The following is a 26,297-nucleotide window of genomic DNA, read 5'->3' as shown; positions in this document are numbered from 1 at the left end:
TTTTTGTGCAACTTATAGTGCAGATCTTATACGCTCTCTATAATATGCTGAACTGTGAAAAATCAGCATACCCTTTGGCTATTACGTCTGTAAGGTTTTTCATACAACAGAGTAATAAAAATTCTGCTTTATTAAAGTTATTATATGCTTCACATTACTTTAGGTAATATTACCACTCACCAGGAAGTTCTGGTGTAACCATTCATTAACATTCTGAAAAAAATTTATGCTGTTAAACATTTCCACAATGCATATTGCTAGTGGTTAATTTGGAGTGGGGAAGAAATAGAGGACATTTTTTTTCTGAAGTTCTGTATACCCTAACTGCTGACTCTTAATATAGATTGTGTATTTGAGACATCACATCTGTAAGAACAGATTTTCAGTTTGAAAAAAAGCTTGTCCACATGAATAAATATTGATTTTTGTAAATATTTAATTAAGTTTTAGTATAATCAGGATCTATACATTAAACAAACCAATCTAACAAAGGTTATGCTTATCCAGTTTTGCAACAAAATATAAACCATAACCAACCATTCAATGACTTCAATGTTTTACTTCAACACTAATCTGGTCACACCATGTTCCTTTCTTTGAAAATATGTAGTAAGAAAATTGCATGTAATTACTTAAACTATCTGGTGTGGATTAAAAGAATGATTTTTTCCAAGTTGTTATTTAATAGAGAACACAAAATGCCAAAACATATACACAATTGTCAAAAAAATAACTAGTTATCTGTATTATCAGTAAGCACTGCACCATCTTTCTGGATGGTAATGAATTCTTCATATTTCTGTATTTTATTGCATCATCTTCTATATTCAACTACTACTTATGAAAGAGCAATTGAGCACTCTGGTATCTGTCAATTACTATACTACCAGCACTTTGAGTGACAATGTTTACCATTGACACAATTATGTAGAACATGGAATAGTCACATGGTATTATATAGATGTTACAGTGTGTATGCTAAAAGCTCCCCATAAAGACAATTCCAGTTGTTCTTGTTCTAGGACAAAGTCCAAATATTTTTAAGCAAGTGCTTCTAATTATTTGAGTGCACTTTTCTGTTCTAATGTTTTTGTCGCTCATCTGATGTACACAATTTTCAATAATCTTTTGTACTCTTGTATTTTTTGGCGTTTCTTTTTGAGTCATTTTCCCTTGGAGATGGAGTCCTGTTGGATTTCATTCTTGTTTTTGATCCATGTTTATAGGGCTGGAAACTGTTTTTATGAGGCTTATCTTTTCTTCTTCGTTCATTCTCATTTAGATCGGGATCTTTAACCTCCTCACTCTGTCTGTGATCATATGTTGACTTTTGAGATGGCATGGTATTCTTAAGAGTGTTGATCAGAAAACGTTTGTTAGTTCCCGGAAGAGGACACTTCATCCTGTTAAAACAAAATATAATGTATGCTCTATATTTCACCATTTATAATATAAAAAATAATAAAATCACTTTAGAATTAAACAAGAAATTTAATGGTGCCCCATTTGGGTTTCTACTTCAGAAAATTTAAAGTATTGTATAAATTTAGTTGGAGGGTTTCAATTCTTACAAATAACTATCTGTGAGTAGGAGTCATTCGTACTAGTTTACACTTGTATACCACCTTTTATATCATCAAAGATTTTAAATAGATTCATAGACAAAAACAAAAGATATTGGTTGAAAGTTGCTTGGGTGGTCCTACTGAACTCTCATGGAGCTTCACAATTTCTAGCTAAACTCATGCTGTGCTGATCTCTTTGAACTGTATGGAGTTTGCCAATCCTGATGATGTCAGCTTTAAATATACAAATATTCAAAAAGCCTTTTTTATAAGCAACACACATAAAATGTTGGAGGAACTCCTCAGGCCAGGCAGCATCTATGGAAAGGAATAAACAGTCAACATCTCAGGCCGAGTCCCTTCAGGAGTGGAAAAACGGATCAGCTATGATTGAATGGCAGAGCAGACTCAATGGGCCAAATGGCCTATTCCTGCTCCTATGTCTTATGGTTTTATCAGGAGTGGAGAGGAATGGGAGAAGTCAGAGTAAGAAAGTGCGGGGTGGGGTGGAGTGGAGTGAGGAGAGGACGGTGGCAGGTGATAGGTGAAACTGGGAGAGGGAAAGGGATGAAGTAAAGAGCTGGGTAGTAGATTGGTGACAGAGATAAAGGGCTGGAGAAGGGGGGAATCTGATAGGAGAGGACAGAAGACCATAGGGAGAAAAAAAGGGGGAAGAGCAGCAGAGGGAGGTGATGATAGATGAGGGTAGGGAGATAAGGTGAAGAGGGGAAACAGGAATGGGGAATGGTGAAGGAGAGGAGACCCCCCTCCCCACTGAGAGAAGCAGGAATGTGGAATCATTCCCCATTCCTGTTTTCCTCTCTTACCTTATCTCCCTACCTGCCCATCACCTCCCTCTGGTGCCCCTTAGGTTCTCAACAGAAGGGAATACAAGACAAGCTTATCCAACCTTCTCCCATAAGGTATCTGACTCATTCCAAGTATCAGTCGAACAAATTTTCTCTGAATTGCTTCTAATAAACTTACCAATCTTTCATTAATAATACCACTATTGTAAGCAGTATGATAGATGTGTCCTTGCCCCAGATAATAGCATTCTTTAGTATTCAAATCACCAAGCAATAAACATTATTTGTTAGCCCTCTTCATTACTCGCTGCACCCACATATTGAATTTTTATGAATCATGCCCTAGGATACCCTCTACATTTCAAAACTCTGCAAACCATCAACGTTTACTTATCCTGTCGAAATAGGTATTTTCACATTTTCTCATACTGCACTCCATTTAGTATTCATTAATGTACTTGCATCCTTTGTAGTTTTTGGATGCTATCATTACAACTTAATTTCCTGCTGAATGTTGCACCAAATTTCCATCTGAAAAATTATAACTTCAGTGGAATAAATGCTGTCAGAGCCATGTTTATGTGCATGTCTATATGCCACATTATATTGGCTGGTAAGCGGCCTAACTTTCCAGCCGAGCAAGCAGGAAGTGAGAAAAATAAGTTGGAAAAACTGCTTGTTAGACGCAAGTTTCAAAAAGAATAATGGTTTAAGAAAGCAATAGGTTTTAAAACAGAGGGAAATGAGACACAGATATTTCCAGATTTTTTGAATATAGGCCATGACCTGAAAGAATTTACAAAACTAAAGTGAAGGGATATGCATGTGTTGAAGATTTCTGAATTCAATGTTCAAGACATTAGGTAGCCATATGAACACCAGAAAGGCCAGGAATGGTGGCATTATGACCATCATTTTGCACAATGTATGACATAGATGGTGAAGTAAAGATTGGAAAGGGTAGCTCATGAAAGGTATGCTTAAAATCTTTTCTATTACAAGACAGTCATTTCTAGGAGAAATTATAAGAACCCAAAATGAAAAGGCAATACATTCTTATTTACTGTATTTTTATTAATATTTCTTTTTGGTTATATAGGCTTTTGATTTATAAATCCATATTAAATATTTAAATATCTATGCTTACTTCTATTCAATAAAATGGGAAAAGATGCACAATCCTTTTAAACTGTCATAACATTTTAATCATTTGATTCTTGTAGTGGTATAACTATGGTCATTAATACAACAACTATTTGAAGATCAGCGCTTCAATGTGAAATATAACAAAACTAATCAAGTATAACCCTTCTGAAATGTAAATTTTGGCATTTGGAAATTATAGTTATGGTTCAATAAGCTTGAATATGATTTAACATTTAGTGGTGAGGTTACAATCCAAATATTCACATGCCAAGTAAAGAAGTCACAAAGTATTAATTAATTACATTTCTGAACCCCACACAGAACAGCTCTCCACATTAAAGTGATATACATTATTAACAATTGATTTGTGCAGGAAAAAGACATGAGGACTTTTGATAGATTTGATTGAATTTTTAATTTTATAATCTGACAATAATTCTTTAATGTAAGGATTTAATTGTAATAATGGACCTGTAATTGTACCTTTCCCAAAAGTAGAATGAGAAACAATCCAGAGGATCATGTTGATATTTTTTCCCAATCTAATCACATTAAGGATCTATATCCTTTTTTTTGGTCAGTTAAATTTTGTGCCCTATGTTCTTCAAAATATCTTAATAGTTTTCAAATAACTTGTTGTTCTAAAAACTAGTTAACTATTTGTCAAATACAAAAATACCCTCCAGTCTACAACAGTACACAGGAAGATTCTTGATGTAGTCTTTTTAATTAGCATATTTAAGACTGGACCTTCTCAGATATAAATGAATTATGCAATCAGATAAATTGTAGGATATCAACTTATCTCCACTTCAAGAGAACAAATAAGGATGAATTAAATAAGTTTGGAAACTATTGTATATTGAATGTGCCTTCAGGGGAACATGGTCCAAATATATCCAAGGTGCTTAATTGTGGATAAATTTACTATATTAATATTTTAGAAATCTGCAGATGATGTGTTGTGCATTTAATATTTCAGTAATATTGTACATACATTGCTTGATTAAGTATTCTTTGCTTGTTTAAATAATTCATTACATGTTATAGTAAAAGTATTCCGCCTCCAACCATTTGTTTACATAAATTAGTATTGCAACCAGGGATATTGATCAATTTAACTGAGAACTTTTATTCATATTCCTTGTTTCATAGTAAAGCCCAAAAAAACAGAAAATTGTGAAGTATGAAAAGCTAAAAATATAAAAACTGATAAACATCAGCGGTTCAAAAATATTCACCCCCTTTGCTCAGTACTTAGTCACAGTGTCTATTAGCTTTGCACAATGTGATGGAGCAAGATGTGCCCTTTTCCCCTTGCAAAATTGCTCAAGCTGTGTCAGGTTAGTTGGGAGCAGCAGTGGACAGCGATCTTGAGGACTTGCCAGAGATGGTTGATCATGTTAAGGTCAGGACTCTGACTGGATCACTCAAGGACATCAATTTTCTTCATTTGAAGCTACTCCATGAATGCTCAGGCAGTGTGCTTTGGCTCATTGTCCTTCTGAAAGATGAACATCCTCTCCATAGAACCATAGAACATTACAGCACAGAAACAGGCCTTTTGGCCCTTCTTGGCTGTGCCGAACCATTTTTCTGCCTAGTCCAACTGACCTCAACCTAGACCATATCTCTCCATACCCCTCTCATCCATGTACCTGTCCAAGTTTATCTTAAATGTTAGAAGTGAGCCTGTATTCACTACTTCAACTGGCAGTTTAAACTTTTTGGCAGAGGCTAGCAGGTTTTTATCCAGGATCTCTCTGTATTTAGCAGCATTCATCTTTCCATCAATCCAGACCAGATTTCCAGTCCCTGCTCCTGAAAAGCATCCTCATAGCATGAAGGTACCTCCTCCATAGTTTACAAAAGGGATGGTGTTACCTGGCTAAAAAGGCATGGTATTAAATTTAAGTCGTGGCATTAACGTTGAGGCCAAAATGTTCCATTTTAGTCTCATCCGACCACAAGATCTTCTTCCACATCTTTACAGTATCTTCTAAGAGAAGCTTTGCAAAGTCTTCACAGGCAAGGATATGGTTTCTTTTAGCCATGGCTTCTTACTTGCCACTCTTCCATAAATACCCTTTGTGCAAGGCCTTAGAGATTGTGCAGCCACAAGCTTCATCTCCAGTTACAGTCGCTGACTTCTGCAGCTCACTCAGTGACTGCTGGCGTCACAGTAGACTCTCTTACAAGTGCCATTCAGCTCCTACTAAGTTTAGAGAGGCGGCTTGACCTAGGCAGCGTGGCTGTGGTTTCATGATGGACTGTACTGAGCTCCGAGGTATATTCAGTGACTTAGAGATGATCTTGTACCCTTCCCCAGATATGCGCTTTTCTATTGTCATTTCCTTGTCTTGTCCTGAATGCACTTTTGTTCTCATTCTGGTTTGCTCTGTTGAAAATCTACCATATTGTTGCATCTTACAGTCAAGGAGTATTTGCTCTGAAGAATTCAATGAAAACAGATGATCCTCCAATTTTCCACATTAACAAATTGAGTAAGGTAATACAGTATACTGCACCTGAGGAAACTTAGCAGAGTAATTATAAAATGATGAATACTTTTTCAGCCTCACAATTTAGGTTTTTACATGCTTTTAAGTTTTTCTTTTGATTTGACATGATGGACAATATTTTGTAGATTAGCTCAGAAATCCTACTTCAATACATTTTAAATTTGGAAAATGAAATGGTAAAATGTGAAAAAAGATGTGGGGGGCTGAATATTTTTTCAAGGCACAGTAATAGTTGGTGAACAGCATACGTCATCACACCACCACGTCATATGTGTGTGTCTCACTAAAATAAAAATGAAACTAAGACACATGTTCCTGGGTTCCTGTCTCTTTGCTTTCAATGAGCTTTATGGTTTGGAGTTACAAAACCTAACAGTGGTGATGAGGAGGTTTTAAACAAACCCAAGACGACTGTTGTAGCACAGCAAGACATTCCAGTTAAAAAAAAAAGCAGTGCAGCACGTGCTTCTTTGGAAAGGGACAACAACAGTTGAGTTTAAAATAAGGACAAAAAAATGGATGAACTCATGGGTTCATCAACAGTGAGTACTGAGTGATAATAATCATAAATTTTAAAAAAATAAATGGCTGGCTACAGAAAGATGGATGTGTTCAACTGCACAAGGCACAACAGTAATATGTATACTGAGTGAGCTGAGCTGTATTTTGAAGCAAAATAAAATAGCTAATGTGAAACAAATGCTAGTTTTGCTGAATGCATTGGGTGGAAGAGCATAGAATTTGCTTAGAAGCTCCAACCAAACCAACGAAAATGAGCTTTCAAATCTTTTGGAAGTAATACAGCAACATTTAGAACTAAAACCATTGTTGATTGCAGAACACTTTAGGTTTCATAAGCAGAATTAATGGGAAGGTGATTCAGCATATTTCAGCACATGGCTGAATTAAAGAAGTTGTCTGAGCATAGCCAGTTTGGTAATGGGCTTAATAATGCACTGAGATTGTTAAATTTGTGAAATCTTATAAGAAAGCATTCAAAAGTAGCCCCGAACTGAAGCACAGCTGAGAGTTAAAAAAGCTGTATTAATAGAAACAGGAGATAAAGGGATGCAATTGAATTGTAGTCAGGAATGAAAGTGAGCATGAACAAAATTACAATATCTATACAGAAACCTGGGCTGCTTGCTCAAAAACTGTGTTACTGTTGTAGCGGGGGCTCACATACACTGGACCAATGCAGACCTAAAGGTGAAATGTACAGAAAATGCGACAAAGTAGGATACATACAAAGAGCATGTCAGGCAGACAAAAATAAATGGACTGCACAGGGAAGAGATAATGATGAAAGTGGCACCAAACTGAGTAGCCTTAAGATTCACAATATGACAATTAACCAGAAACAAGCATAATGGCTTACACCAGAAATAAGTGGCAAATTAATTAAAATGGAATTGGGACATTGGCTTGGCTGTTTCAGTGATTCCACAAAATGAGTTTGAATGGCAGATATCCATTCAAATTGAAGCCTGCAGATATCCAATTAAAAACTCATAAGACCATAAGACATAGGAACTGAATTAGGCTAGTTGCCCCATCGATTCTGCTCCATCATTTCAACATGGCTGAATCCATTTCCATTTCAACCCCACTCTTCTGCCTTCTCCCCATAACCATTCATGCCATTGTTTTAGATTAGATTCAACTTTATTGTCATTGTGCCGAGTACAGATACAAAGCCAAATGAAATGCAGTTAGCATCTAACCAGAAATGTAAAGAATAATGTTATTTACAAAATAACTGTGAATAAAAATTAAGTGCTACAGCACACAAATATGAAAGTACCAAGACAATACAGTATGGGCGCAATACTGCTTAGCGCTGTGATGTGAGGCTCAGCAGGGTCACAGCCTTAGGGAAGAAGCTCTTCCTGTGCCTGCTGGTGCGGAAGTGGAGGCTCCTGTAGCGCCTACCGGATGGGAGGAGAGTAAAAGGTCCATGGTTAGGGTGAGATGCATCCTTGATAATGCTTTTCGCCCTGCCCAGGCAGCGTTTATGGTAGACATTCTTAATGGTGGGCAATTGGGTGCCGATAATCCGCTGGGCAGTTTTCACCACACACTGGAGCGCATTGCGGTCCAATACAGGACAGTTGCCATACCACACTGAGGTGTAGTTGGTGAGTATGCTCTCAATGGTACAGCGGTAAAAGTCCGTCAGTATCCTGGGACAGAGGTGAGCTTTCCTGATGCTCCACAGGAAATAAAGGTGCTGTTGCGCCTTTTTGATCAGGATGGAGGAGTTCAGGGACCAGGTGAGATCCTCGGAAATGTGGACACCAAGGAATTTGAAACTTGATACAAGCTCCACTGATGTAGATGGGGACGTGAGCATGGCTCCTAGCATGCCTGAAGTTCACAATGATCTCCTTGGTCTGTCTTGTGGGTGTTAAGGGCCAGGTTGCTGTCGGCACACCACGTGGCCAGGTGCTGGACCTTGTCCCTGTAGGCCGTCTCGTCATCCCCTCTGATCAGGCCAATCACCGTAGTGTCGTCTGTGAACTTGATTATGGAGTTAGAACCATGTACAGGAATGCAGTCATAGGTGAAAAGACTTACCAAGAAACTATCAACCTCTACCTTAAATGCACACAGTGACCAGGTCAACACAGCTGCCTGTGGCAATGAATTCCACAGATTCATCAACTTCTGGCTAAAGAAATTCCTCCTCATCTCTGTTCTAAATGGACATCCCTCTATTTTGAGGCTGTGCCCTCTGGTCCTAGATATCCCCACCAAAGGAATCCTTTAGTGTGGACCTTTTCACATCTACTATCTAGGCCTTTCAACATTTGATAGGTTTCAATGAGAACTGCACATTCCTCTAAACTCTAGCGATTACAGGCCCAGAGCGTTCAATTGCTGCTCATATGATAACTCATTCATTCCCAAGAGTCATTCTCGTGAACTTCCTCTGAACCCTCTCCAATGACAGCACATCCTTTCTTAAGTAAGGGCCCCAAAACTGCTCCCAGTACTCCAAGCGAGGTCTCAGCAGTGCCAAATACAGCCTCAACAATACATCTTTGCTTTCATATTTTAGTCCCCTTGAAATGAATGGCAACATTGCATTCACCTTCCTCACCACTGATTCTATCTCCAAATTAACCTTTAAGAAGTCCTGGACAAGGACCCCAAATCCCTTTGCACCTTGGCTTATTGAATTTTCTCCCTATTTAGAAAATAAGTCTATGCCTTCATTCCTTCTAAGGACCATGACCATACACTTGTCAACACTCTATTCCATCTGCCTGCTTTTTGGACATTCTCCTAACCTGTCTTAGTTCCTCTGCAGCCTCTCTGCTTCCTCAACACTACCTGCCCTCCACATACCTTTGTATCATCCGAAAAGTTGGCCACAAAACCATCAATTTCATCATCCAAATCATTGACATACAACGTATAAAGAAGTGGTCCCAACACAGACCTCTGTGAAACACCAGCAGCCAATCCAAAAAGGGTCCCTTTATTCCCACCCTTTGCCTCCTGCCAATAGTAACGTTTGAGCAATATTGTAAATATATTGTTTGTTTAAGCATTCTTTACTTGCTGAAATAATTCATTATGGGTTATATGTGACAGTATGTGAGTGGCATATGTCATCATGTCACCACGTCACTTGCGCATGTCTTGCTAAAAAGTAAAAACAAAGTAAGTGTTTATCCCTGTCTCCCTGTGTCTTTCTTTTGATTAATTTATGGAGTTACCAAAATATAACAATATGTTCAGAGAATAAAAGTAGTGGAATGAATACCAGCATGACAGCATGGTAGGCAAAGAAACACTTCAAATTTGCAGAAAAGGCACAAGACTTTACTTCAGCAGATGTTTTAATAGCAGGGTCGCTTCAGTAGCAGTGGCGCTAATAGGAGATGTAAATTCTTTATCAACCAAAGTGTTGAATAGTTATTTGTGTGTCATGCTTTATACCTCTTTCAGCACCACCTTGACTTTACCACAATCTAGTAAAGGTCTCCATACAATACAGCACTTGCCCTCCTGCAAATTTGTATTTGCTTCTAGCATTCCTTTTCTTTCATCTTGGGCTTTATCAAGCTCCTTCAATGTCACAGATCGCTGATGAGTTTAAGGTGACCATACAAGACTCTCCAGAAATGTTGATTGTTTTCCCTACCTTTTATGACATACCCATTATTAGTGTAACAAACACATTTATCATCCTTTACCAACTGTGTCATCAATGGAACATCTTGCACCTAGAAATGGGAATAATGATGTAACTGATTTTTCACTAGAAAATCAAGTAATATTATAGAGTCTATGCAAATCTTAAACGTTATATCAATGATATTAGAATTGGCACATACCAACATGTCAAATTAGTATTAATGTCTCTTGCATATTTCACTGGCATATTGCATTCTGAAAGTATTGTAAAAACAACATTTGAATGATGTTAATGTTTAATTTTAAATATATCCTTACCAGCCCATGGGTCCCATTGTTTCAGCCCTAGCTTTTCCACGTTTTGCTTCTGTAAGAAGTTCTTCCACAGCTTTCCTATTTTAAAGCAAAAATTGTTTTACTGATAGAAAATGGAAGCTCAGCATACAATTTGTTAATTATTACTCCATTCCAGCAAGCTTCCAAAGCAATAGACAATAGGTGCAGGAGCAGGCCATTCGGCCCTTCTAGCCAGCACTGCCATTCACTGTGATCATGGCTGATCATACACAATCAGTTCCCCGTTCCTGCCCTCTCCCCGTATCCTTTGACCCTGCTATCTATAAGAGCTCTATCTAACTCTCTCTTGAATGCATCCAGAGAATTGGCCTCCACTGCCTTCTGGGGCAGAGCATTCCACATATCCACCACTCTCTGAGTGAAAAAATTTTTCTGCATCTCTGTTCTAAATGGCCCACCCCTTATTCTTAAACTGTGGCCTCTAGTTCTGGACTCACCCATCAGTGGGAACATGCTTCCTGCCTCCAGTGTGTCCAATCCCTTAATAATCTTAAATGTTTCAATCAGATCCCCTCTCATCCTTCTAAATTCCAGTGTATACAAGCCCAGTCGCTCCAATCTTTCAAAATATGACAGTCCCGCCATTCCGGGAATTAACCTTGTGAACCTACGCTGCACTTTCTCAATAGTAAGAATGTCCTTCCTCAAATTTGGAGACCAAAACTGCACACAATACTCCAGGTGTGGTCTCACCAGGGCCCTGTACAGCTGCAGAAGGACCTCTTTACTCCTATACTCAATTCCTCTTGTTATAAAAGCCAGCATGCCATTAGCTTTCTTCACTGCCTGCTGTACCTGCATGCTTGCTTTCATTGACTGATGTACAAGAACACCTAGATCTCGTTGTACTTCCCCTTTTCCTAACTTGACTCCATTTAGATAGTAATCTGCCTTCCTGTTCTCGCCACCAAAGTGGATAACCTCACATTTATCCACATTAAACTGCATCTGCCATACATTTGCCCACTCACCCAACCTGTCCAAGTCACTCTGCATTCTCATAACATCCTCCTGACATTTCACACTGCCATCCAGCTTTGTGTCATCAGCAAATTTGCTAATGTTACTTTTAATCCCTTCATCTAAATCATTAATGTATATTGTAAACTGCTGCGGTCCCAGCACCGAACCTTGCGGTACCCCACTGGTCACAGCCTGCCATTCCGAAAGGGACCCGTTAATCACTACTCTTTGTTTTCTGTCAGCCAGCCAATTTTCAATCCATGTCAGTACTCTGCCCCCAATATCATGTGCCCTAATTTTGCCCACTAATCTCCTATGTGGGATTTTATCAAAAGCTTTCTGGAAGTCCAGGTACACTACATCCACTGGCTCTCCCTTGTCCATTTTCATAGTTACTATGTAGCTGAATGCAGAATTTTCACAGTACCTTTATTACTTTGCAAATACAATGTTATAATCTGAACAGAAAATTCCTTAGCTATCAGTTTGAAAATTAATAGTCTCCATCATCAAGTAATAAAGATGGCTATCATATTTAATTTTTTTGAAAATTTTAAGTGTGTTTTTTCATTAAAATATCTAATAGAAAGCAGGTCAACATTTTCAGAAAACATCATGTCATTCTTGTTTCTTAACATTGGCAACATTAACATCATACTCTTCTAATCTTAAATGAAATAGACCATAGAGTTTTACTATATGTTTGTTAGATAAATGATGTGCATTAGCCCTTCCTCATACAGTCCTTGCAGCAACGACATGCAACTTCAACTTGAGTAATTCCCTTACACACAGACCCACACTTTTGAGCATGACAGTTTGCAACACTTGCTTGTGAACAACCTACTCTGGAATGCCAATGAGTTTTGGGCAAACCAGAGAACAGCTTTCGCTGTATTAACCATTCCCCAACAGCAGCTGACATCTGTCTTCATCTCTAGGAATTCTCTATACAGCTCAGAGTTCTGAATTTTGAAGTTGTTCAGGATAGACCTCCACCAGACCCCACAGCCTGATTCCCCTGAAAGACACTGATGACATTTTAAACAGACATCACACTAATTGACTGTGGTCAAAAATATTTTTGATAATGTATTCTACAAGAGACATGCTGCAGAATGGTCAAACTAAGAATGTTCATCCTTTGCAGCACTGGGGGGAGATAAAACATATTTTGTACACAATTAATTTCCAAGAACTGGTTAAAATTTAAATACCTTATGCTGATTTGCTTTATGTCAAAGCATTGTACAATGGGGCACTTTTTGTGGGAGTAAGATACAAGGGAAATATGAATAATAATGGATATTGCTTTAGATGTTTAAGAAGTCCAACAGTGGAACATTAGGGTTTCTGAAAATGTAACTCCTCTGAAGATTACCTTAGCTTGTCTATAAAAACGTCTATAATAATTGTCTATAATAATGTCCCTAATTTATGCAACAATAATTAGAATAGTTATTAATTATGGTAAAAAATTGTCAAAGAATCAAAGATACAGAAATCACCTTAGACAAAATTGAATTCCACCTACACTGACAAGAGAAAGTCTGCAGATGCTGGAAATTCCACCTACACTGATTTTGCATGAGAGAAAATAATTTTCAGAACCACCATAACATGTCGTCTTTCTCACAGATAAGACAGGATTTGAAAACTTGCAGTACCAATTGAGGAGAACATTTGTAGATCAAATTTGAGATCTGAAGTGGCTCATTTTCTTTAGCTATCACCACCAACCTTGCAATGTGTTTGCTCTACAGAAGTACCTAAGGCAACTGCTACTGTAAGCAGCTATTTTGCCAAAATTAAAAAAAAACTTTATTTAATGAAGCTGAGTTGACTTACGACTAACTAACAGCTATCAAACAGAAAGTATCCCTGGAACCTGCCCCAACAGATTTCTCACAGGCTGTAATTGGAAACCTGTGGGACATTAATGCTTACATTGTATGGCTCCATTGACTTTTTTCAGTACCAGATAAATTAAAACTTAAGAAATGGAAGTAGGATGAGGCATATGGTTCTTAGGGCCTGCTCTGTCATTCAATAATATTATAGTCAATTTGATTTTGGCTTTAATCTGACTTTTGTGCTTCACCTTTCTCCACTTTCAGTCTGCTCTCTGACTGGAACCAGCTCTACCTCATGAGAAACTTCTCAGGTTCAGTGGGTCAGGCATATTTGGCTCCTCATATTCAGAAATGCCGAGGGCACGGAGATCAGAATCGGTATACTTCAACCCCTTAACTTTTTGGACACCAGCAAAGGAATTGAGTGAACAATATCATAATTTGAAAATGAAACCAAACTTAAGGGTATTGTAATTATGGAAAAGTAAAATATGACATTGTTAGTTGGAGGAATCTTCTACAAATATACCCGATGTTAGACAAATATGTTGACAATTCAGGGACAATGAGACGACACTTGAAGTCATTAAGGAACATGTATGTCAAACGTGATGGATTTCAGACAATGGTGCCATCCACTTAGGTCAGAAATTGGAGAAGCACTCAAGAGAAACCTTGGAGGACACCAGTGCAGGCAAGGAAAAGAACGATCAAAGGAAACCAATGATTTTTCCAGCTTTGAATGAACAGTACCCAGATCAGCATGACCCAAAAAGATTAACACTGAAGAATAATTGATCCAAAATTTAAAAAGTAAACAGAGCAAATACATTTGTTGCAATCACATTGATGTAAGAGTGGGGGAGGGGAGAAGAGGAAACAGAAAAGATACTTTGGCCAGAGCTATTGCAATACGTTATTGCGATAGATACTACTACATTAGAGGTATTCAAACAAAGTATGCTGGATGAAATGGGCACAAACTTTCATGTATTTAGGCTACAAAAAATGGCATTATCGTCAAACAGCATGGGTTGCAATTAAAAACATCATGTACACATGGCATATTCCACTGTGATGATATATCGTGGTGTACCTTTAGTATTTAATTTTCTTAATTCAACTGGCATTTAATTTGAACAAAAACAAATGATCGCAAATGCTAGGTAGATCACTCTACTGAAAGATGTTCGATTGAATCCTCTCCCCACAGATGCTGCGGGTCTGCCGGATATTTCTAGCCTTAAGGTTAAGGGCAGTGGACAGTTCACCGCTGAGGCCATGATCTGCTTGTGAGTGGGGAAATGGCCATGAAAAGCAACACTTCGCAGCACCCTGGACTGGTATTTAGGCACACATACACAAATCGGAACAAGTCGTGCGTGAGGCGGCCTTTAGCCAGGGGGAAATACAAAGCATGTTAATCTTTTAATCACTTTGGAAAATAATGGTTGACAAGGTAAACAGGGGAGGAACAGGCCTTGCGCCGACGGTCACACCGCTGCCCGCACTAACGTGGTTCCAGTTGTTAGGGCTGAAGGCGCTTCGTACCTCTCGAGCTCGCCATCTTTCTCCATGACAAACCCGCGTGTTTAAAGCAGGTTTAACCCCTTGACTTTTCCGTCACTGCTAAAATCGGGCCCGACACTTTCAGCTGCACTGGGCGAGCGCAAAGGACCGCTCAAGCCCAGCGTTTCCCCGCCTCTCTCCACAATACTGTGCACCAAGATGGCACGTCTCAGTCGCCTGATCGCAGCCCGCCTCCCGCGCCGACCTTCAAATGCTGCTGCTTTTCAAGTAAAGCATTTTAAGTGGGAATGTTCTGAAGTGAACTACAGTTTATTATTCCCCCCACCCCCTCCTCGGCCTGCAATCTCCCTCTCCCATTCATTCAGGCGCCGTGTGAAGACGGAAGACCAGGCTCACCCTAACTTGTTTGAAGAGGCGGGCTGACCGTGTCCCCGCCCACTCTGTGATTTAATGTTTTCATCTCCAGCCAGTGGGCAGGACGGTGAGCTTCCCCGCGCTACAATTGGACAGATCCCCTGTCAATTTATGGCGGCTGGCGCCTCAACCAAGCAAGTTAGCCTGACTGGTAATTTTGTGCAAATCTTAAGGGTCGAGTCGAAGTTCTCGACTGTAACTGTTCAATCTTATTGAAATATTTAGCTCCTTGCATGATTTTGTGCAATAATTTGAAGTATATCGTCCGCTGACGCAATTTACATTAACAGAAGGTAAATCGTTTATTTCTAAAAGGTTCCCTGATATTTATTTTGCTGTTGGTTGCCTCTTGACAGCAGAACCCGGGAGAGAGGATCCGTGCGAAAGGGGAAGCACAGAGTCCTGGATTTCATGCGCACCCCCTCCTCCTAGCCCACTTTTTTGTTGTTTTATTCTGGATTGTATTCCGGTCGGTGAAATGTTTCTTTTCCGTAGACAGTGGATTTGACGGAGAAGCGGGTACAGATTTAAAGTACCACGCAATGTATGCTTGCTAGAGTGTACAGTCAGGGTTGATTTAATGGCATGTGAAGAAAACCGCTTAGCTCAAGTCTTCAGGAATGGGTGTAGCAACTGTTTTAATGTTTGCCTTTATTACGTCTGCATATAACGGCGTGGATTCGGAAGCATCTTATTAGTCGAGAAAACCCGTTAGCCCCGTTCTCACTGTCAAACCAAGCATAAAACGTAGACTGTGCAAGCAATCCTTTTTGGATGAAATCACTCCCATCATGACATTGGCTAGGGGTTTATGATGTGTATTTCACGTTAGCATGGTTGACATTTTCCCACTGGCAGTCGCATACCTTAGGACAGAAGGAGTAATACCTTGTTTCCTGCAGGGATGCAACTTACAACCTTAGCTGAGCCCAAACAAAAAAAAGTAGGAAAGTACCATTATGAGATTAGTAGTGTTGTTAGCCTCCGATTTCAATGTTCAGTATCACTACTTATAGTTTTTCTATTCAAGAACAGGGCTAACTGCAAGCTGTGATCTCTGGGCCCTCAATCATTTTGCCTTCGTAGTTGCTTGAGGTTAGGTTAGGTTTTAGTGTGAGATTTGATCAAGATCCACACGCGAATGCTTAGACACATGGGAGATCACTGTGATCACCTCTGCATCTTCCCCCTCACCTTTAAAGCAACCTTTTATGTAACAGTCGTGGAGAGTGTTTATTCCCTTTGCAGCAAAGGTGAGGCAGGTTTGACTTTTTGCTGAGGATATAATTGATTATGAGTGCAACAAAAAAGAATGAAATCTAATTTCCACGCAATTATTTCTGCCGATCACCATATTGCTTTGTATACTGAGCACAGGTCAAATATATTTTCTGTGCAATATTAACAATTGATTTATACCTGGAGCAATAATAAACATGTTACATTTTGCCTTTCAGTAGCATTTGTATTATGTCCCTATTTTTATTAATGCTATTTTAATATAATTAATTAAATTTGTATATTTTTCCACAGAACTATTAATTTGCCTATTTGCTCCTGTTATTTTGATTTTCAGTATGATGAGCTTAGACTCAACTTTTTTGGACTTTGACTTTCTATATTTATGATTTGCACACTTCCTAGCAGTGGATATCTGTTTGACATTTGGAAGTAAGTTTTAAAGTAAACTACTGGGCTGGCTCACATTGATATTAAAATATCTTATTCTGTGATTAGGAGCAATAATAAATTATGTAAGCACTCAGAAATATTTGAAGTGCGTTTGTATTTTGTTAGTTTGTCTTCTCCCAAATTGAAGGGATAATGTTTTATATTTTAAATACAGTGGGAATTATTTTGGATTTTTGAATAAATGTAAAATCTATTTTATTCTGTGGTTCAAACATTTAATTATTTTGTTTTAAGTTTATGTGGCAGCATGGTCAATAAAATAGTGAAGAAGGCATGCTTGTCTTCACAGGTTGGGCAGTATAATATATAGGAAGGATATGATTGTGCTGGAGATATGAATGTGGTGGGCCAAAGGACCCATTTCTGTGCTAAACAGCTCTGTGACTGTAGGGTTATTCCATTTCTTGTAAAGAGAAGGTTGAGGGGTAGGCCAATAAAAATTATTAGGTGACTTGACAAGAATATTTTTACCTTTGTGGATAATAAAACTGATTGTTTTTAGTGAGGAAGGTTGATTGCCAATTATGAAAAATTATTACAATGTTTAAAGGGTAACCATTTTACATCATGAGAAGTTATTATAATGTTAAAAGGGTCACCATTTTATAAATAACTGGAGTTGACTTCCTAAGGCAAAATTAATGAAATTATTTTGTAAATACAAGGACTTTGTGAGAATCACAAGAAGGTTAAGCATGTGATGAAGTTATCACAAAGTAATGGAAAACATTCAGGATTTTATGGTAAATTTAAAGCGAGAGAGTGCTTTATTTTGGTGAGGAGGAAGAGTGTAGAAAACAGTGAATGTCTGTGATAGGAAGCAGGTCAAAGTTTTTTTTTCTCTAACAGCCATTTTTAAGTGATCATTTTTTGAGTAATTATTAACTAGACAATTTTGTCTTTTATTTTATTACATTGCTTCTGTTCTCTTCTCCCTCACCACCCACCTGAACTTAAAACATTTCTTTCCTCACTTTGCTAGGTCTGATGAAGGGGCCTTGCCATATCAACTTGGGTTTTCTCCCCGCAGACATGGCTCAATGTACTGAGCGCTTCCAGCACCTTCTGCTTCTGTTAGCGATTTATGTTGTTTCAATATTTATAAGGCATCTGTTATTTTGCACAAGTTGTCCAGTCCATGCATTGTCAATCACATTCAGTGATTCACTGTTATTTTTGCTATTTTTATAGAAAAGTTTGGCCTAAGATCTCAGGCCTAATAGTGATCAAGGTTTTATCCATTTCTGCTTATAATCTGCCTCACTGGATATGACATGATGTACAATTGACAACCTGATTCAATTTTACATTCAAAATTCTACTGTCCAAATTATGTCCTGTACCAAATTCCATACATAAGACATAGGAATAGAATTAGGCCATTTGCCCCATCGAGTCTGCTCCACCATTCCATTATGGCGGATTTACTTTTGCTCTCCATTTTCTTGATTTCTCCCTGTAACCTTTGACACCCATACTAATCAAGAACCAACCAACCTCTGCTTTAAATATACCCATAAATCAAGCTTGAAGTTAAGGCACATTTATTATCAAAGTATGTTTGCAATATACAACCCTAAGCTTCGTCTTCCGGCAGGCAGACCTGAAAAAGAGAACAAATGAGTTCAAATAGGGACCAATACTAGTTTGCTTCAAAACATGAAAGCAGGGTTTGCACATGCAGTACAAGGGCAATGCTTGTATAAAAGAATTTTAAGTAAGTGGTTAAATTCCATGCGAAAAGATCTGGAATTGCTTGCAGTTTCTCTGTGCATAAAGCAATTCATATTCACAGAAGAGTTCAAAACAATTTGCACCATTCAATGTAAACTTTCTGTTAACACTGAGATTTGACGGAGTTTTAATGATGTTACTCCGGAATCGATCACAAGAACAGCAAGCTGCATTTATATAGTACTTCTAACATAGCAAAACAATCCAAGACTCTCCACAGAAGCATTATCAAACAAAATTTGCCACTAAGCAACAGTCATTAGAGCTATCAAATGGGAAGTCATTTTTACAGAGCATTTTAAAAGGGGAACGAGAAGTTGAGATGTCTTGAGTGTGAAATCTAACTCGAGCAGCTACCAACTATGAAGCGGCAAATTCTTGATTTTTGAGGAGCCAGAATTAATGAAGTGTAGCTATGTCAACAGGACATTAAGAGCCATGGAATGATTTGAAAACCCGGATAAGACTTCTCTAAAAGAATAGGCTGTGATTAACCAGGACTGAATGTCAAATGTACATTTAGAACAGAGATGAGAAGGAAATTTCTTCAGCTTGAGGGTGGTGAATCTGTGGAATTCATTGTGACAGGCAGCTGTTGTGGAGAAATCTATATATCTATAATATATGATCTGTCAATATGTGAATTATCTTGCATGTAACATCAGTCAGATTTTAAGTTAGTTGTTTATCAGTAGAAAAAGTCATCTCATCCTCCCTTCGCAAAAGTCTCCATCAGGAATTCCACTAGCAGACCTCAGCAAGTTCACCTTGCCACCTAAACAGCTAATCTTCTGTCCTGGTCTCACCTCTAACATAGATATTCCCTTCGTCCTACCAATCCCTACCTGCCACCTTCTCTGCAAATGAAACCATTTTCAAATCTCTTTCCCCATTCTGGCAAAAGTTCTTTGACCTGAAACATTTATTCTTCCTCTTTTGCCACAGATGCTGCCAGGCCTACTGATTGTTTCAAGCATTTGTTTGTTTTTACCTTGACCTATGCTCACCTTTCTTTGCCAACACTTCTCTCATTTCTTTCTAAAGTGCTTGTCATTTAGGATCTCTTCTTCAGTTCAGTCACTAGGTCTACATTTTCAGAAACAGCAGAACTGTTTCTGTTTGTATGTCTATCCATGGTAGACGCTGTTGCATCAGGTGATGTGCAATAGAAAACTATAGTGGAGAGCCACACACACAACATTTGCATTGTTTGACCATCCATTCCCAATTTAGTTGGCGCTAAGCAGTTCCAAGGCCCATAAGTTATGGCAGCAACCATCATGTGCTGTTCTGAATAACAAGATATGAGTACGAACAGGAGAGATTCTGCAGATGCTGGAAATCCAAAGCAGCACACATAAAATGCTGGAAGAACTCAGCAGGTCAGGCAGAATCTGTGAAAATGAATAGATAGTCGATGTTTCGGGCCGAGACCCTTCCTCAGGACATGAAAAAGGTACTCAAGATATGAGTTCTCTTTTAGTCATTTAGGTAATAATTAATTATATTTGCTGTATAGAGTGTAACTGTCCTGAATTAGGTCAACCTTTTTTTCTGAAACTGGACAACCAAGCCAAAGGAAGCAACACCCTTCCCTAGCAGTGTTCAGGTGCCAGTAGAAATGGTTTTTACCTTTTAAGATGGGATAGAATAGAGTATCCAATCCAAAAATGCCTTGCATGGGTGATCATTGGCTGCTGAATCCCTGGGTCATTTTCATCAAACCAATCGTAGTACTTTTGATGCCGAATCCAAGAGTCTCTTTACAGATGTTAGTTATGTAGACTTTGGGGCAGGCTGAACCTTATGGGCACTATGTAGCTTGTTTTAGGGTCATCAGGTTGTCTATGAGGAGCTGTTTGAAGATAGTTACTTTCATAGGGTCCTTGAACTTTGTCCAATCAGTCAATCTATCTATAATTCTATAGCAGAATCACAACGTCATCATCACAACCTGCTCTTCCATCTATTTTCATATCATCGACAAATTTAAAAACCTTACATTTCATTCCCACATGTTATGAATGTAAATAGTAGGCAGTTGAGGGTCTAAAGCAATGTTTCTCAATCCTTTTTAGGTTACTAGCCTCTTGGTTCTCCATCTACATCCCTAGCACTCCCTCTCCCTTTCTGGCCATTGCATAAAAAACTATAAAGAATTTTAATTTGTGATGTACGGATAAAGAGAAGGGAAACTGCTAATTCAAAGCAATGACAAATAGTTGCAAAAAATATTCAATCTATTTAAAGCTATAGATAAAATGATCACTTTAATTACAGTAAAAACAATTTCCACAAACAATTTTAGAGCGTACATTAGTAGTCCAACTCTTCATGACCTCATTGCTTTTTCCCCTTTCAGTGAAATGGATGCAGTGATATCAGCTTCTCAACATCAGGCTGACTGTAACTCAGGAGACCCAGATACCCATGTTTAGTCATTTACAGTCTGTTTCATTGATTTTAATGAAGTTGGGCAACTGCACTGAAACCACCCTCCACGAAATAAGATGTTGGAAAGGCAATAAAGAAGATCTTGACCTTTTTCAACAGAGCATTGAATTGAATTGACTTTATTTCTTACATCCTTCACATACATGAGGAGTAAAAACCTTTACATTATGTCTCCATCTAAATGTGCAATGTGCAACCATAGTAGTTTATAATAAATAGAACAGTCAATGTATTATAGAAGCTTTCCCAGAACCTGTTGGTCCTGGCTTTTATGCTGCGGTATCGCTTCCTGGATGGTAGCAGCTGGAATAGATTGTGGTTGGTATGTCTTGGGTCCCCAATGATCCTACGGGCCCTTTTTACACACCTGTCCTTGTAAATGTCCTGAATCATGGGAAGTTCACAACTACAGATGCACTGGACTGTCCACACCACTCTCTGCAGAGTTCTGCAACTAAGGGAGCTACAGTTTCCATACCAGGCAGTGATTCAGCCAGTCAGGATGCTCTCAATTGTGCCCCTGTAGAAAGTTCGAGAATTATTTCTACAACCAAAAGTCTTAATATGAGTTTTTAGAACCTTGGCTTCAGCTTAGTTATTTTGTAGCAAGATCAGTTCTTCCTCCATCCTTCCTGTTAACTCCTTATTACAAGTGTTCAGAAATGGATTTATCACCCAGTCTAGAATTTGGATCCAGAGAAGATCCTGAAATCTCTATGACTTGTCTTTTTGCAGCTCACCCAGGTAGGCAAATTATACTTGAAAATCAACATCTGGTATTCTTTCTTTCTCTTCCTACTCAGAAAGGTTCGGAAATTTGAAAAGGTCGTAACAGCCAATGTTGCACCTAATGGGGTTAACTTGGACAGAAATGTGGTAACGACTAATTTGACCTTAATAAGATTTGTATTACCTCCTTTCAGTTGAAGATCAATTTCATTAAACTGAATAATTCTGACAAATAACCAATGCCATGCCTAATGACTGAATGAAATATTCAAGTCTTCAGAGAAGTATATCCCAGTTTTTAAAAGCACATAGAAGTATCTCAGGCAGTTTTGTTTTGGGAGCCATCGGATTTCTTTGTGCATTAAGAAGTATTCAAGCTGTCCATTGTTCTCAATACAAAGCTCCTGAAATAGTTGAGAATTGAGAGCATGGGACTTGATTTTATTTGCTGCTGTAATAACACTATTTAATGATTTGTGCAGCTGATCACAGGATTTTTTTGTGACAAGATGCTGTCTGTGAAGTACACAGTGAATGACAAATATGTTAGGTACAGCTTTTTCCAAATAAATAATCTGTCATTGATGGTACCCCATTTATTGCACAAGCAAGAATGTTGATGAGCAGAATGTCCTTCTTGAAAAATAACCCTAAGTATTGGCTTGCCCTTTGTAGTTGTTTTTAGTGCCCTTGCAGATAACAACTCTTAAACCATGCCTTCATCTTTAGAAGCAAACACAACCAAAAAGCAAAGATTTGTTGCCCGGTAAAGTTGACTTATCCAATTGCAGAGCAAATTCTGTTGTCCTGAGTATGTTACACAACATGCCATCCACATTCTTGGTCATTTCATCTGTTCATCTTTGAACAGAGTTGTCTCAGAGTGGAATCACTTTAATTATTGGGTCTGGTGACTTGTGCAAAACCATACTTAGAATCTCCCTTGCTGCTTGTAGAATCTGTTCTACTCCAATTGTATGGGACTTTCCAGATTTAGCAGTGAAATTTTGTATGAAGCACTCAAACCGACATTGTTTTGTTGTGCAAACACGAGGAAATCTGCAGATGCTGGAAATTCAAACAACACACACAAAATGCTGGTGGAACACAGCAGACCAGGCAGCATCTATAAGGAGAAGCACTGTCGACGTTTCGGGCCAAGACCCTTCGTCCTGACAAAGGGTCTCGGCCCGAAACGTCGACAGTGCTTCTCCTTATAGATGCTACCTGGCCTGCGGTGTTCCACCAGCATTTTGTGTGTATTGTTTTGTTGTGAAGTGCTGGCAGACATGTTTTGAACCGATTTCTGTTTCTGAAAGTTTTCACAAAGTGACTGAAAGCAAATCAATTTTCCTGCTTGTTTTACAAGAGTGAATTCTCTTCAAATGTTCAAGGAGCCTGGATTGGTTCATTGTTCATTTGAAAAAAACCTTTTCACGCAAGACACATTGGCTGGTTGCTTAGTGCCCATATAAATCCATATTCAGATACCCCATGACTATACTGTCTACACTTTTTCATTTGGTCTGCTTCTGCCATTTTCGTTATGGATTCATGACCATGGTCAATCACCTATAACTTTCCCCTTTATTGAGTTCAGTTTCAATAAAGGGGAAAGTTATGACTTCATCATAGCTCAAGCAAAACTTGACTCTCTGCCTGAAAGTACATAAAGTGGTGCAGCGATATCTTAGTTGGGCCATGGGCTAGAGAAATGCAGTCAAGACCAATAGAAAAGGCAGATTCTGAACTTTACTCCATGAATGATGTACCCTAATTCACAGGAATTGCATCCCTGTGTGATTAGAGTACGGGAATCGTACTAACTAACATTACCGCAGTAATAAAAGACAATAATATATGAACTAGGCCTGGAAATAACACAATTTCTTCACTCCAGATGCCTCATGATATACCAAATACAGAAGTGTTACATTGCTTTTCAACAACTATAACATGCTTCGAGCAAAGTCTAAGTGAACGGTGCGTTAGCAAGAGATGCGATGATTATTTGATCATTGTAATCAATTATGAGGCATTGAGGATCAACTGCTTATAATAAGTAATTAATTTCTTAAATTAAGCTTGTAATCCCTCAGCTTCCCCCTTGTCCCCTTAGAAACCCCCTCTGCCTCCAGGGGTGGGGGGCATGATATCACTCACTTTGGGAACCACTGGTCTAAAGCCAATCCCCGAAGTATTTCACCATATAGGTCCTCCAACATATAAAGGACCCATTTATTCCAATCCTTTTTTTTTTCTGTATGACAGCTAGTTTAAAATCTATGCTAAAACACTCCTTTCAATATATTGGGCTGTTAATTTGTGCATCAGTTTTTTTATGTGGCACCTTGTCAAATGTCTTTTGGAAATGTAAATACACTTTATCTGCAGGTTCCCCTCTATCATTTCTCCCTTTCACAGCCTCAAAGAATTTGAGAAAAGTTGCCAAACACGATTTACCTTTCCTAAAACTGTGTTGACCTGGTTTGATTGTATTTAGCTTTCCTAAGTGATTAATTGATTTCCTCTTTGATTGCTGACTCTATAGATGTCATCTTGTTAACAATAGATGGTAAACTAACTAGCCTATAATTCCCTGTCTGCTTTTTTGAACAGGAAGTCACTTTGGATTTTTCTAATCTGTTGTCAACCTCCTGGAATTCAGTGAGATTTGCAATGTTTCAACCAATGGGTCCAGTATCTCTTACAGCCTTTTGATAAAACCTTAGATATAGGCCATCAGGTTCCAGCAATTTGTAAGCCTTGTCTTCTGTGACATCCTCCCATGTGATTGAAATGTTTTACAAGTTCTTCCCTGTTACTTGAAAGTAGTCCATACATTATCTTGGATATATTTACAGTGTCCTCCACAGTGATGAAAAAATTGATTTGATTTATCTGACATTTCTTTGTTTCCTCCCATTAATTCATTAGTCTCATTCTCTGGAAGTCTCACTTTTGGCCACCTTCCTCTTAGTTATATATCCAAATATCTTATTACATGCAAAATATCCCTCAAAAACAGTTTTCACTGTTATTGTAAGCTTTTTTAGTGCTGCTGGATCTGCTGGCCTATGGTGAAGGGTCTTGGCCCAAACTGTTGACTGTTTATTCCTCTGCATAGTTGGTGCCTGACCAGCTGAGTTCCTCCAGCATCTTATGCATTCCACTTTGCACTCCAATCCCTACTTTTCAATTTAACATTATCTATTACCTCCTTCATTAAAGATGTTTGATGGCAATGCTCATGAAAAACAGCACTATTCCTCCCGGATGACCATATCTCCACCAGGTGCAGCAAGCTGCAGCTCCTCAGAGAACATGCTAAGGAACTGGAGCTGCAACTCGATGACCTTTGGTTCATATGGGTAACTGGGGAGGTGATAGATAGGAGCTACAGGGAGGTAGTTGCAGGAGGCAGGTGAATGGGTGACTGTCTGGAGAGGGAAGGGAAATAGGCAGCTGATACAGGGTACCCCTGTGATCATTCCCTCCATAACAAGTATATCAGGGTACCCCTGTGACCATTCCCTCAATAACAAGTATATCAGGGTACCTCTGTGGCCATTCCCTCAATAACAAGTATATCAGGGTACCCCTGTGGCCAATCCCCTCAATAACAAGTATATCAGGGTACCCCTGTGGCCATTCTCTAAATAACAAGTATATCAGGGTACCCCTGTGGCCATTCTCTCAATAACAAGTATACCATTTTGGATACTGTTGGAAGGGATGACATACCAATGGGAAACCACAGTGACCAGGTCTCTGACACTGAGTCTGGCGCTGTCGTTCAGAAGGGAAGGGGACAGAGGAGGAATGCAGAGGTGATAGGAATTAACATTCTTAGAGGAGGAGAGCCTTTGGACACGATAGAGAGATCCCAGGTCCAGGGTCAGGGATGTCTTGGATCATGCCCGTGACACTTTAAAGGGGGAGGGTGAGCAGCCATATGTCTTGGTGCATATTGGCACTAATTTAGAGAGCTAGGTAGAAAGCTAAAAAACAGGACCTCCAGGGTAAAAATCTTGATTGCTGCCTGTCCCATGTGCTGGTGAAGGATAATTTGGCAAACAAATGCATCCCATCTGCTTTAAAAAGACAACAATCATAGCAGTGCCTAAGAAGAGCAGGGTGAGCTGCCTTAATGACTGTTTTCCAGTACTACTCACATCTATGGTGATGAAGTGTTTTGAGAGGTTGGTTATGGCTAGAATCAACGTCTGCCTCAGTAAGGACCTGGACCGACTGCTGTTTGCCTATCACCACCATAGGTCTACAGTGCACACAATCTCACTGGCTCTTCAGGCAGCCTTGGATCACCGGGGCAATACTAATACTTACTGTATGTCAGGCTGCTGTTTATTGACTACAGCTCAG

General features: G+C 38.9%; 2 protein-coding genes across 3 annotated transcripts in view; one reads left to right on the top strand and one right to left on the bottom strand.

The window, feature by feature from the left end:
• Positions 1-418: 418 nt before the first annotated feature.
• LOC140726868 (protein POLR1D) lies at positions 419-15,249 on the bottom strand. Of its 2 annotated transcripts, none has more exons than XM_073043809.1 (3): positions 14,877-15,249; positions 10,507-10,581; positions 419-1,403 (listed from the first exon to the last, which is right to left on the bottom strand). In XM_073043809.1, exons 1-3 carry the CDS (start codon positions 14,936-14,938, stop codon positions 1,118-1,120), a joined length of 423 nt encoding a protein of 140 aa, XP_072899910.1. In that variant the 5' UTR covers positions 14,939-15,249; the 3' UTR covers positions 419-1,117. The 2 variants fall into 2 exon arrangements, with proteins under 2 accessions (XP_072899910.1, XP_072899912.1); XM_073043811.1 differs by having other exon boundaries at positions 14,913-15,240.
• Positions 15,250-15,460: 211 nt separating this feature from the next.
• Positions 15,461-26,297, top strand: part of lnx2a (ligand of numb-protein X 2a) — a 122,157-nt gene continuing 111,320 nt past the window's right edge. Inside the window, 1 exon segment of the mRNA XM_073043808.1 lies at positions 15,461-15,598. The gene's annotated coding sequence lies outside the window, so the exon portion shown is untranslated.

Source organism: Hemitrygon akajei, chromosome 4 (genome assembly GCF_048418815.1).
Source record: "Hemitrygon akajei chromosome 4, sHemAka1.3, whole genome shotgun sequence".
Classification (NCBI taxonomy): Eukaryota; Metazoa; Chordata; class Chondrichthyes; order Myliobatiformes; family Dasyatidae; genus Hemitrygon; species Hemitrygon akajei.
Note: the sequence above shows the minus strand (reverse complement) of the source record. Positions and strands in the feature narration are given on the sequence as shown.

Bases quoted from the DNA above. Each gene is read 5' to 3' on its own strand.
- LOC140726868 (XM_073043809.1), bottom strand. From the start codon at position 14,938: ATGGAGAAAGATGGCGAGCTCGAGAGGTACGAAGCGCCTTCAGCCCTA. The intron at 10,582-14,876 runs GTTAGTGCGGGC...GCTTTAAAATAG, and splicing joins GCCCTAACAACTGGAACCAC to GAAAGCTGTGGAAGAACTTC. The intron at 1,404-10,506 runs GTAAGGATATAT...TTGTTTTAACAG, and splicing joins ACAATGGGACCCATGGGCTG to GATGAAGTGTCCTCTTCCGG.